The sequence below is a fragment of the Eubalaena glacialis genome, chromosome 6, assembly GCF_028564815.1.
Source record: "Eubalaena glacialis isolate mEubGla1 chromosome 6, mEubGla1.1.hap2.+ XY, whole genome shotgun sequence".
Lineage (NCBI taxonomy): Eukaryota > Metazoa > Chordata > Mammalia > Artiodactyla > Balaenidae > Eubalaena > Eubalaena glacialis.
The window spans coordinates 8,173,084-8,187,177 of NC_083721.1; the positions used below are offsets into that span (position 1 = coordinate 8,173,084).

Consider the following 14,094-nt stretch of genomic DNA (forward strand, 5'->3'; position numbering starts at 1 on the left):
AGTCGAACAGGCGTCAGGCGCGGGGTCACGTGTCGCAACTGCTGGTGGAGAGAAGAAAAGGGTGGGACCCCGGACGGAGGGGCGGGGTGCCCTTCTTTCCCTTGGGTCACGCGCGGCAGGAAGTGGTTCCCGAAACGGAGTATTCGAGATGGGGACCGCTCTGGACATTAAGGTTAAAAGAGCGAACAAGGTTTATCACGCCGGGGTAAGTAGGGGTGGGTGTGCCTGCAGGTTCTGTTGTCGCCCAGGTCCCGCATACTTCTGGATTTTCCTGGGCGGGGCAGGGCGCACCTCCAGGTAAGTCCCGGTCAGGTGCGGACCAACCAGGTGCATCCCTGCCAGGTGCGTCTCGCTTTAGCGGCTGGCTGCTCTGAGAGCGGCCTCCGCCGGCGTCGCCGCCGCGGTTGGGGAGGCATGCAGGGCCGAGAGGCTGGCCCCAGGGCTGCAGCGCTAACCGTCGGGCCCCTTGAACATCCAGCTCGGCCTTGGGCCCCCGGGCTTGAGCTGTCGCCATGTGCACTGAGGGCGGAGGAGCTTGATGACCAAACGCCCCGTTCCTCACTTCTAAGTTCAGTGCAAAGGTCTAAGGCCAGAAAGGCAGAATTAACCTTGGAAGCAGAAATACGCACTTTAGGCCGTGCTCAGCTTTAACACCATACAAAAGTTATTCATTTCTCTGGTTTTGTTGTTTTAATAACATACAGAAGGAATAGCATATTAAAATGCAAGTCCAAAAAAATCTTAACTATGCCATTAACAAGTTTTGTGCCACTGGCTACTTAACCTCTTAGGGCGTCAGTTTCCTTATTTGCCAAAATGAGGATGCAAGGTTCCTCTACCTCTAACTCGGGGAATCTCAACCCTTGTTGTACATCAGAATCCATCACTCAGGGGAATTTAAAAATACGCTAATTGGGGTCTCACACCCAGAGACACCAGTGATTCTGATGTGCAGCCAGGGTTGAAATCACAGCCAGCTCTCACACTCTGTGGAATAAAATTGAGAGTAGTGGTTGGTCACGTGAATGCAGGGAGGTCTCAAAAGGGACGCTAAAGCCTTTCGGTGCAAGGTATTTGCGGAAACCTAATATTTACACAGATTCAATTGGTCATCTCCAGATTATTACATTACAGAGGGGAAAAGTTACCTTTATAGTGGAGGAATCTGATAATCACCATCTTAACCAAGACCAACAATGAATACCACCTTTTCATCACTGTCACCACTAATGAAATTGACATGTTCTGGCATAATAATAGAGGGTTCTGGCATGAAAAACTGAGAAGGATACAACTCACCTATGTAGCCTTCCTGCCAAAAATGCTTAACTTCCCTCAGTTCATAAGGAAACAGGCATATTCATATTGAGAAACATTCTGTACAGTAATTGGCCTGGATTCTTCAAATATGTCAGTGTCATTAAAAAGAATTTTTTTAGATTCAAGAGATGAAAGGAATTTGAAAACCAAATACAGTACCTAATTTTTTTTTTTTTATAAATTTATTTATTTATGTATTTATTTATTTATTTATGGCTATGTTGGGTCTTCATTTCTGTGTGAGGGCTTTCTCTAGTTGCGGCGAGCGGGGGCCACTCTTCATCGCGGTGCGCGGGCCTCTCACTATCGTGGCCTCTCTTGTTGCGGAGCACAGGCTCCAGACGCGCAGGCTCAGTAATTGTGGCTCACGGGCTTAGTTGCTCCGCGGCATGTGGGATCTTCCCAGACCAGGGCTCGAACCCATGTCCCCTGCATTGGCAGGCAGATTCTCAACCACTGCACCACCAGGGAAGTCCCAAGTACCTAATTTTTGATAAATTTGAATATGGGCTGTATGTTAAATATGAGTTTTGTTTTGGTGTTAATTTTCCCCAGTATGATATTCATATTTTGGTTATGTGGGAGAATACTCCACATGCTGAAGTGCTTAGGAGTGAAGTGTCACAATAACTAAATTTTAAATGGTCCAGCCATATTGTGTGTGTGTGTGTGTGCGCACATGTGAGGAGAAAGAAAGCAAATGTGCCAAAATATTAATAATTGGTGACTCTAGTTGAAAGTTATATGGGTCTACTTTGTATTCTTTATTGAGATCTAATACCATAAAATTCACCCTTTTCAAGTGTACAATTCAGTGGTTTTAATATATTCAGGGTTGTGCAACCATCACCACCATCTAATTTTAGAACATTTTTATCACCCCCAAAAGAAACCCTGTACCCATGAGTAGTCATTCCTCATTCCCTCTCCCTCTTAGCCCCTGGCAATCACAGATCTACTTTGTCTCAGTGGATTTGCCTAATTAGGACATTTCATGTATATGGGATCATATAGTGTGTGGCCTTTTGTGATTGGCTTCTTTCACTTAGCATAATGTGTTCAATGTTCATGCATGTTGCAGCATGTATCAGTTCCTCATTTGTTTTAATGGCTAAATAGTATTCTGTTGTATGGATATGTCACATTTTATGTATCCATTCATCTGTTGATGGACATTTGGGTTGTTTTCACTTTTTGACTATTATGAATAATGCTACTATGAACATTCTAGTACAAGTTTTTGTGTGAACATATGTTTGCGTTTCTCTTGGATATATACCTAGGAGTGGATTTGCTGGGTGATATGGTAACTTTATGTTTAGTTTTTTGAAGACCTACCAAACTGTTTTCCAAAGCACCTGCACAACTTCACACTCCACTAGCGGTGTGTGACAGTTCCAATTTTTCCTCTACTTTGTATTCTCATAACTTTTTTGTAGCTTGGAAAATATCAAAATAAGAATTGAGGGAGGCAGTGACAGGCGATATGTACACTTAACTTTAATACTTATTATTTTCATTCAGAAGTTAGCAGATTCCATTCAAAGATGTTATAGCAGCTGAGATGCTGGAATGTTTTCTGTGGTTTAAGATATGGTACCAGTAATGAAAAGTACATTCGAAACAGTTGAAGAGATGGAATCATCCATTTGACCCAGCTGGAAGTCTTAACGCAGCCAGGACCACTCCTTGTGGGTGGCAGGGTGGAAGGGGGTATTAGCTCTGACCATCCGGTGCACATCCCTTCATGCCAGATTAGGAACAGAATCTTCACCTGTTGGCTTATGACAGTATTTCCCAGTCTTCACTTTTACACTTAATGTATTATACACTAAATGCATTTTAAAAGGAGACCTCATATGGCTATTGTGAAAGAAAACCCTGTGTAACTTCTAAATAGAGGGTTGCTGTGTACAGTTGACCCTTGAACAACGCAAGGATTAGAGGTGCCAACCCCATGTGCAGTCGAAAATCTATGTTCCACTTTTGACTCCCCCCAAACTTGACTACCAGTAGACTAGTGTTGACCAGAAGCCTTACCAATAACATACAGTGTTAACACATATTTTGTGTGTTATATGTATTATATACTGTATACTTACAATAAAGTAAGCTAGAGAAAAGGAAATGTTATTTAGAAAATTGTAAGGAAGAAAAAATACATTTACAGAGTGTTGTACTGTATTTATCAATACCATAGTTTGTCTCTTTACAGGGTGACTCGTCTGTCAGTACCTACATCAATATTGTCTTATATGATACAAAAACACTGTAGATGCTATATGTATTACTAACACTAGACATCAAAAATCAAGAGATAATGTGAAAAATAAATTCACATTTATTTACAGGTGTAACAATTCATGCCCTGATAATGAATAAGCGGCAGTATGTTTGCTTTGTGGTAGCCTAGCCTATACACCGATGAATGCATCATTAAAAAATTGTTATCACATACAGTATTACAGTCATATTCACAATACAGTATTGGAAACATTGTTACATTCAAAAAAACTTACCTGTTATGATAGGCTGATACACAGTTTCTTCAATTACACAGAGGCATACTGTATGGAAATGTAATTGCTTGAAAGCAAAGTTGTGAAACAGTAAGAAAACTTACACATTAATTTTATATTAAATATCACTCACTCACCTATGCCTTTGTAAAGATAGACTAGTATCTGCATATATTTTATGCATTCATGACATACCTAACTTTTTCTTAATTTTTTCCATGTTTCTAGGCTATATGGTTTTTCTTGTGAGTTTTTTCAAATCGTCACAAATCTCAAAAACTTTTTCCAATGTATTTATTGAAAAAAATCCACCGTGGGCCCACACAGTGTAAACACATGTTGTCCAAGGGTCAACTGTATATTTTTTAAAGCCAAAAAAAGTTATTAAATGAATAAATCTAATCACTGGACAAAAATATACACCTGGAAACGCGTGCCGTGACTCATGTGTTGGGTGTACTCCGTCATCTGTGGTTAAGGATGGGTAGAGGAGGCAACCAGCTCTGTCAGGGCTGCTCCCGGAGCCCCAGGGAGAAGGACCCTCCGAGGTCTCAGTGCCCGCAGACAGCGCGTGTCTCAAGCCCAGCTTGCACCATGGTTGTACAAGGGGGGGTCCTGTCTTTCTCACCCTCTCCACTCTTAGCTTGCGACAGGTGGGACTAATAAATACAAGTTTTCAGTTTTCTCAGTACATCTCAACAGCATTGGTAAAGATTCGGTTGAAATAGCCCGGACTCATCCATGGGCCTGCCAGAGCGCAGCACCTGTAATTGTCCTGGTTTGCTTAAGGTGGCTGCCACCTGTGTTCTCAGGTTTTAAGTGCTTGTCATTCAAGTGAAACATGTTTGTCCATGTAACGACAGTCTTATGTTCCACCTGAGGGACTCGGGAAACACTGGTGTAGGGTTTTGTGAGCCTGGCAGCATCACTCCCATTTTACTAACAAGGAAACTGAGGCCTAGACAAGTTAAGGAATTTGCCCCAGATCACCCAGCTAATGACAGCCTGGATTCCAATGCAGGTCATCAGATTGCAAAGCGTGTCCAGCCAACACTCTTATTACACCTCCTCCCTAAGAGCGCCCATTTTTGTGCAAAATGGAGGAGCTTTTTACGTAGGAATAGTAGTTATTAGTTTCCTAGGAGTGCTATGAATAGCATTGTAATATTTCAGTTAAAAAGCTGCTGTGATGAGACTCCTCGGAACATGTGCAGCCAAGTCTGTTCCTGTGCTTTTCAGTATCTTAGTTGTTGTGGAAGCATTTGAAAATGGTTTTGATTCTGTGGACACCAGAGAACCTAAGTTATTCTTGGGTTTAAAATTGTCGTTTGGGTTTTTTCCTAGAAAAAGACGCTCATTCAAAGTGGTGGTGTTTTTTTAAAAAAATCACAGTTGAATAATTTTTAAAAATATAAACATAACTTTTTACAGAAGGCTGGAAAGTGAAAAGTCAAGTTCTTCCTCTTTCTGACCCCTTTTTCTGTCCCTGGACGTATCTGCTGACAGTTTATGTACTATTCCAGACATTTCCTATGAGTAATAGTTGCACGTGTACGCTGACACGCACGCAGACATACACAAAACTTGTTCTTTTTGCTGAACGGTATATCCTTACCTTGGATACCTTTCCATATCACCACATCTTCATCAACTCATTCTTTTCAGACTGTTATTTAATCAAAACAGATTTATTCAACCAGTGTCTGTGACTCTCCTTACAGGTCTGGAAAGAAGTAGGTAAAGAGAAAACAAAAGGTGCTAACGTACTTGTGCTCGAGTGGGTGCATCTCTGGTGGGTGAGGGAGCTCAGAGTAAGGTGTAGTCGTTTGGGGGTGGGGGAGGGCCCTTCTGGAGCTTCATTGAGGAAGTGAGGCTCCAGCCTACTTTTGAAAGCTGTGTGCGGGGCCGCGGCCTCCCTCCCCACCTGGCACTGTTTGTTTCCATCGGAAGGAACAGACAGTGCGAGCAAAGTGAGCAGGAGCTGGTAGACGTTTGTGGCGCAGTCTGAGTCCAGGGAATGGCTTCTTTCACTCTATTTCCCCGCCTTTCACTGCGGCTCATGCTCATCTCATTTGACAGTGATTTGTTTTTAATGTTTTTTTTTTTTTTTTACATCTTTATTGGAGTATAATTGCTTTACAGTGTTGTGTTAGTTTCTGCTTTATAACAAAGTGAATCAGCTATACATATACATATGTCCCCATATCTCCTCCCTCTTGCATCTCCCTCCCTCCCACCCTCCCTATCCCACCCCTCTAGGTGGTCACAAAGCACTGAGCTGATCTCACTGTGCCATGCGGCTGCTTCCCACTAGCTAGCTATTTCACATTTCACATGGGTAGTGTATATATGTCCATGCCACTCTCTCAGTTTGTCCCAACTTACCCTTGCCCCTCGCCGTATCCTCAAGTCAGTTCTCTACGTCTGTGTCTTTATTCCTGTCCTGCCCCTAGGGTCTTCAGAACCATTTTTTTTTAGATTCCATATATATGTGTTAGCATACGGTATTTATTTTTCTCTTCCTGACTTACTTCACTCTGTATGACAGTCTCTAGGTCCATCCACCTCACTACAAATAACTCAATTTCATTTCTTTTTATGGCTGAGAAATATTCTATTGTATATATGTGCCACATCTTCTTTGTCCATTCATCTGTCGATGGACACTTAGGTTGCTTCCATGTCCTGGCTATTGTACATAGAGCTGCAGTGAACACTGTGGTACCTGACTCTTTTTTTTTTTTAATATAAATTTAATTATTTATTTATTTTTGGCTGCATTGGGTCTTCATTGCTGCATGCGAGCTTCCTCTAGTTGCGGCGAGTGGGGGCTACTCTTCGTTGTGGCGCGCAGGCTTCTCATTGTGGTGGCTTCTCTTTTTGCGGAGCATGGGCTCTAGGCGTGCAGGCTTCAGTAGTTGTGGCACATGGGCTCAGTCGTTGTGGCACACGGGCTCTAGAGAGCAGGCTTAGTAGTTGTGGCTCACGGGCTTAGTTGCTCCGCGGCATGTGGGATCTTCCCGGACCAGGGCTCGAACCCGTGTCCCCTACATTAGCAGGCAGATTCTTAACCACTGTGCCACCAGGGGAGTCCTACATGACTCTTTTTGAATTATGGTTTTCTCAGGGTATATGCCCAGTAGTGGGATTGCTGGGTTGTATGGTAGTTCTATTTTTAGTTTTTTAAGAAATCTCCATACTGTTTTCCATAGTGGCTGTATCAATTTACATTCCCACCAACAGTGCGAGAGGGTTCCCTTTTCTCCACACCCTCTCCAGCATTTATTGTTTGTAGATTTTTTGATGATGGCCATTCTAACTGGTGTGAGGTGATACCTCATTGTAGTTTTGATTTGCATTTCTCTAATGATTAGTGATGTTGAGCATCCTTTCATATGTTTGTTGGCAATCTGTATATCTTCTTTGGAGAAATGTTTATTTAGGTCTTCTGCCCATTTTTGGATTGGGTTGTTTGTTTTTCAGATATTGAGCTGCATGAGCTGCTTGTATATTTTGGAGCTTAATCCTTTGTCAGTTGCTTCATTTGCAAATATTTTGTCCCATTCGGAGGGTTGTCTTTTCGTCTTTTTTATAGTTTCCTTTGCTATGCAAAAGCTTTTAAGTTTCATTAGGTCCCATTTGTTTGTTTTTATTTCCATTTCTCTAGGAGGTGGGTCAAAAAGGATCTTGCTGTGATTTATGTCATAGAGTGTTCTGCCTATGTTTTCCTCTAAGAGTTTTATAGTGTCTGGCCTTACATTTAGGTCTTCAATCCATTTTGAGTTTATTTTTGTGTATGGTGTTAGGAAGTGTTTTAATTTCATTCTTTTACATGTAGCTGTCCAGTTTTCCCAGCACCACTTATTGAAGAGGCTGTCTTTTCTCCATTGTATACTCTTGCCTCCTTTATCAAAGATAAGGTGACCATCTGTGCGTGGGTTTATCTCTGGGCTTTCTATCCTGTTCCGTTGATCTATATTTATGGTTTTGTGCCAGTACCATACTCTCTTGATTACTGTAGCTTTGTGGTATAGTCTGAAGTACAGGAGCCTGATTCCTCCAGCTCCGTTTTTCTTTCTCAAGATTGTTTTGGCTATTCGGGGTCTTTTGTGTTTCCATACAAATTGTGAAATTTTTTCTTCTAGTTCTGTGAAAGATGTCATTGGTAATTTGATAGGGATTGCATTGAATCTGTAGATTGCTTTTGGTAGTATAGTCATTTTCACAATATTGATTCTTCCAATCCAAGAACATGGTATATCTCTCCATCTGGTTGTGTCATCTTTAATTTCTTTCATCAGTGTCTTAGTTCATCAATAGTTTTCTGCATACAGGTCTTTCGTCTCCTTAGGTAGGTTTAGTCCTAGGTATTTTATTCTTTTTGTTGCAGTGGTAAATGGGAGTGTTTCCTTAATTTCTCTTTCAGATTTTTCATCAGGAATGAAGAATGAAAAATCTCTTGCATATATAGGAATGCAAGAGATTTCTGTGCATTACTTTTGTATCCTGCTACTCTACCAGATTCATTGATTAGCTCTAGTAGTTATCTGGTAGCATCTTTAGGATTCTCTATGTATAGTATCATGTCATCTGCGAACAGTGACAGTTTACTTCTTTTCTGATTTGGATTCCTTTTATTTCTTTTTCTTCTCTGATTGCTGTGGCTAAAACTTCCAAACCTATGTTGAATAATAATGGGGAGAGTGGGCAACCTTGCCTTGCTCCTGATCTTAGAGGGAGTGGTTTCAGTTTTTCACCATTGAGAATGATGTTGGCTGTGGGTTTGTCATATATGGCTTTTATTATGTTGAGATGGGTTTCCTCTATGCCTAGTTTCTGGAGAGTTTTTATCATAAATGGGTGTTGAATTTTGTCAAAAACCTTTCTGCATCTATTGAGATTATCCTATGGTTTTTATGCTTCAACTTGCTAATATGGTGTATCACATTGATTTGCATATATTGAAGAATCCTTGCATTCCTAGGATAAACCCCACTTGATTATAGTGTATGATCTTTTTAATGTGCTGTTGGATTCTGTTTGCTAGTATTTTGTTGAGGATTTTTGCATCTATGTTCATCAGAGATATTGGCCTGTAGTTTTCTGTTTTTGTGACATCTTTGTCTGGTTTTGGTATCAGGGTTATGGTCCCTCATAGAATGAGTTTGGGAGTGTTTCTCCCTCTGCTATATTTTGGAAGAGTTTGAGAAGGATAGGTGTTAGCTCTTCTCTAAATGTTTGATAGAATTCGCCTGTGAAGCCATCTGGTCCTGGGCTTTTGTTTGTTGGAAGATTTTTCATCACAGTTTCAATTTCATCGCTTGTGATTAGTCCGTTTATATTTTCTATTTCTTCCTGGTTCAGTCTCGGAAGGTTCTGCTTTTCTAAGAATTTGTCCCTTTCTTCCAGGTTGTCCATTTTATTGGTATATAGTTGCTTGTAGTAATCTTTCATGATCCTTTGTATTTCTGCAGTGTCAGTTGTAACTTCTCCTTTTTCATTTCTAAGTCTGTTGAGTCTTCTCCCTTTTTTCTTGGTGAGTCTGGCTAATGGTTTATCAATTTTGTTTATCTTCTCAAAGAACCAGCTTTTAGTTTTATTGATCTTTGTTATTGTTTCCTTCATTTCTTTTTCATTTATTTCTGATCTGATCTTTATGATTTCTTTCCTTCTGCTAACTTTGGGGTTTTTTTATTCTTTTTTCTCTAATTGCTTTAGGTGTAATGTTAGGTTGTTTGAGATTTTTCTCGTTTCTTGAGGTAGGATTGTATTGCTATAAACTTCCCTCTTAGAACTGCTTTTGCTGCATTCCACAGGTTTTGGGTTATCGTGTTTTCATTGTCATTTGTTTCTAGGTATTTTTTGATTTCCTCTTTGATTTCTTGAATGATCTCTTGGTTATTTAGTACTATATTGTTTAGCCTCCATGTGTTTGTATTTTTTACAGATTTTTTCCTGAAATTGATATCTAGTCTCAGCGTTGTGGTCAGAAAAGATACTTGATATGATTTCAATTTTCTTAAATTTACCAAGGCTTGATTTGTGATCCAGGATATGATCTACCTTGGAGAATGTTCCATGAACACTTGAAAAGAAAGTGTATTCTGTTGTTTTTGGATGGAATGTCCTATAAATATCAATTAAGTCCATCTTGTTTAATGTATCATTTGAAGCTTGTGTTTCCTTAATTATTTTCATTTTGGATGATCTGTCCATTGGTGAAAGTGGGGTGTTAAAGTCCCCTACTATGATTGTGTTGCTGTCGATTTCCCCTTTTATGGCTGTTAGTATTTGCCTTATGTATTGAGGTACTCCTATGTTGGGTGCATAAGTATCTACAATTGTTATATCTTCTTCTTGGATTGATCCCTTGATCATAATGTAGCATCCTTCTTTGTCTCTTGCAATAGTCTTTATTTTAAAGTCTATTTTGTCTGATATGAGAATTGCTACTCCTGCTTTCTTTTGATTTCCATTTGCATGGAATATCTTTTTCCATCCCCTCACTTTCAGTCTGTACGTGTTGCTAGGTCTGAAGTGGGTCTCTTGTAGACAGCATATGTACAGGTCTTGTTTTTGTATCCATTCAGCCAGTCTATGTCTTTTGGTTGGAGCATTTAATCCATTTACATTTAAGGTAATTATCGATATGTGTGTTCTTATTACCATTTTCTTAATTGTTTTGGGTTTGTTTTTGTAGGTCTTTTCCTTCTCTTGTGTTTCCTGCCTAGAGAAGTTCCTTTAGCATTTGTTGTAAAGCTAGTTTGGTGGTGCTGAATTCTCTTAACTTTTGCTTATCTGTAAAGGTTTTAATTTCTCCATGGAATCTGAATGAGATCCTTGCTGGGTAGAGTAATCTTGGTTGTAGGTTTTTCCCTTTCATCACTTTAAATATGTCTTGCCACTCCCGTCTTGCTTGCAGAGTTTCTGCTGAAAAATCAGCTGTTAACCTTATGGGGATTCCTTTGTATGTTATTTGTTGCTTTTCCCTTGCTGCTTTTAATATTTTTCTTTGTATTTAATTTTTGCTAGTTTGATTAATTTGTGCCTCGGTGTTTTTCTCTTTGGGTTTATCCTGTATGGTACTCTCTGTGCTTCCTGGACTTGATTGACTATTTCCTTTCCCATGTTAGGGAAGTTTTCGACTATAATCTCTTCAAATATTTTCTCAGACCTTTTTTTTTTTTTTTCTTCTTTTTCTGGGACCCCTGTAATTCGAATGTTGGTGTGTTTAATTTTGTCCCAGAGGTCTCTGAGACTGTCCTCAATTCTTTTCATTCTGTTTTCTTTATTTTGCTTCCCGGCAGTTATTTCCACCATTTTATCTTCAGCTCACTTATCCGTTTTTCTGCCTCAGTTATTCTGTTATTGATTCCTTCTAGAATATTTTTAATTTCAGTAGTTGTGTTGTTCATCACTGTTTGTTTGTGCTTTCTTTCTTCTAGATCCTTGTTAAATGTTTTTTGTATTTTCTCCATTGTGTTTCCGAGATTTTGGATTATCTTTACTATCATTACTCTGACTTCTTTTTCAGGTAGGTTGCCTATTTTGTCTTCATTTATTTGGTCTTGAAGGTTTTTACCTTGCTCCTTCTTCTGTAACATACTTTTGTTGTTTCTTTTTTTTTTTTTTTGATGCGTGGTGCTGTATTCTTGTCTTACTGGTTTGGCCTGAGACATCCAGCACTGGATTTGCAGGCAGTTAGATAGAGCTGGGTCTTGGTGCTGAGATGAGCACTTCCAGCAGGCCTCACTCCAATTGATTGTCTCTGGGGTCTGAGGTTCCCTGTTAGTCCAGTGGTTTGGACTCAGAGCTCCCACCACAGGAGCTCAGGCCTGACCTCAGGCCTGGGAATCAAGATCCTGCAAGCTTCGTGGCGTGGTTAAAAAAAAAAAAAAAGGAAGAAAGAAAGGAAAAAAGGAACAGTACGATATCAAAGAATAAAAAACAAAATAAAATTAGAAAGATAAAAAGTATATTAGGAAAAATAAAACTATAGTTGAAACAATTGCAACAAGGTAAAATAAAACCCCAGCAGAAAAAAGAAAAAAAGGTGGGGGGGAACAAGCCAAAAGGAGAGATAGATCACTAACAAAGTATAAAGAATAAAATAAAATTAGAAAAATAAAAGACTTATTAGAAAGAAGAAAAATGTAAAAGAATCAACAACAATGACTCAACAAGGTAAAACAGAACCCTGATCTAAAAGAGGAAAAAAGAAAAGAAAAGAAAGAAAAAAAGCCTTGGTTATGGGGGCAGAGTTTAGGCGGGGGGGTGTGTGGGTGGGGGTGGAGCTTAGGCAGGGGTGGGGTTTAAGGTGGGACGGGGCCTAGGCAGGTGGGGGTTGACGTTCGAGCGTGGGGCAGGGCCTCTGCTTAGGGCCTGCGTGGAAGGGAGAGGCAGCCTGTGGGAAGCAGGGCTTCTGGAGTGTGGACTTCCAGAGTTTGGAGGTGGGGCCCTGGTGGGGGTGTGTGGGTGGGGTTTAGGCCCCGCGCATTAGAGGGGGTCTCAGAGGGGGTCTCCGCGTGTAGGGGTGGGGCCCCAGGTAGGGGTGCAGGGGCGGGGCTCAGGTTCTGCCCGGCAGGAGGGAGGCTCCCAGGGCAGAGGCTTAGGCCCAGGAGCCCAAGAGGCTCCCCGGTGCCTAAGTGGACGGGGAAAGCACTGGCCGCGTTCCCTTCTGTTCCTTCATGCCCCTCCCCCACTTGACAGTGATTTTTTTTTTTTTAATCAGTCATCAATTTTATACATTAGCTGTCCAGTTTTCCCAGCACCACTTATTGAAGAGACTGTCTTTTCTCCATTGTATATCCTTGCCTTCTTTGTCATAGATTAGTTGACCATAGGTGCATGGGTTTATCTCTGGGCTTTCTATCTTGTTCCACTGATCTATGTTTCTGTTTTTGTGTCAGTACCATATTCTCTTGATGACTGTAACTGTGTAGTATAGTCTGAAGTCAGGGAGTCTGATTCCTCCAGCTCTGTTTTTTTCCCTCAAGACTGCTTTGGCTATTCGGGTCTTTTGTGTCTCCATACAAATTTTAAGAGGATTTGTTCTAGTTCCGTAAAAAATGCCATTGGTAATTTGATGGGGATTGCATTGAATCTGTAGATTGCTTTGGGTAGTATAGTCATTTTCACAATATTGATTCCTCCAATCCAAGAACATGGTATATCTCTCCATCTGCTGGTATCATCTTTAATTTCTTTCATCAGTGTCTTATAGTTTTCTGCATACAGGTCTTTTGTCTCCCTAGGTAGGTTTATTCCTAGGTATTTTATTCTTTTTGTTGCAATGGTAAATGGGAGTGTTTCCATAATTTCTCTTTCAGATTTTTCATCATTAGTGTATAGGAATGCAAGAGATTTCTGTGCATTAATTTTGTATCCTGCAACTTTACCAAATTCATTGATCAGCTCTAGTAGTTTTCTGGTGGCATTTTTAGGATTCTCTATGTATAGTATCATGTCATCTGCAAACAGTGACAGTTTTACTTCTTCTTTTCCAATTTGTATTCGTTTTATTTCTTTTTCTTCTCTGATTGCCGTGGCTAGAACTTCCAAAACTATGTTGAATAATAGTGGTGAGAGTGGACATCCTTGTCTCGTTCCTGATCTTAGAGGAAATGCTTTCAGTTTTTCACCGTTGACAATGATGTTTGCTGTGGGTTTGTCGTATATGGCCTTTATTATGTTGAGGTGGGTTCCCTCTATGCCCACTTTCTGGAGAGTTTTTATCATAAATGGGTGTTGAATTTTGTCAAAAGCTTTTTCTGCATCTATTGAGATGATCATATGGTTTTTATTCTTCAATTTGTTAATATGGTGTATCACATTGATTGATTTGCGTATATTGAAGAATCCTTGCATCCCTGGGATAAATCCCACTTGATCGTGGCGTATGATCCTTTTAATGTGTTCTTGGATTCTGTTTGCTAGTATTTTGTTGAGGATTTTTGCATCTATATTCATCAGCGATATTGGTCTGTAATTTTCTTTCTTTGATTTTTTTTTTTAAGTGACTTTGCTATATTCTCTTCCCAGAATATTTATTTTCTTTGCCTTAGGTTTGTTCTGCTTTTCTCCTGTGTTTGTTTGTTTGTTTGTTTGTTTTCAGTATTTTTGTTTTTTTGTTTTGGCCAAGCCTCGCAGCATGCAGGGTCTTAGTTCCCTGACCAGGGATTGAATGCATGCCCCTTGCAGTGGAAACGCAGAGTCCTAACCACTGGACCACCAGGGAAGTCCCTGTTTTCGTTTC

General features: G+C 40.3%; 1 protein-coding gene across 3 annotated transcripts in view; it reads left to right on the plus strand.

Annotated features, from left to right (window-relative positions):
* Nucleotides 1–14,094, plus strand: part of VPS26C (VPS26 endosomal protein sorting factor C) — a 96,453-nt gene continuing 82,359 nt past the window's right edge. For 2 of the 3 annotated variants that reach the window (XM_061193935.1, XM_061193932.1), the window contains exon 1: nucleotides 2–205. In XM_061193935.1, the coding sequence (XP_061049918.1) occupies nucleotides 149–205 (57 nt within the window). In that variant the 5' untranslated portion in view covers nucleotides 2–148. Of the gene's footprint in view, nucleotides 206–14,094 lie in introns of all 3 variants that reach the window. The other variant, XM_061193934.1, reaches the window with a different exon arrangement.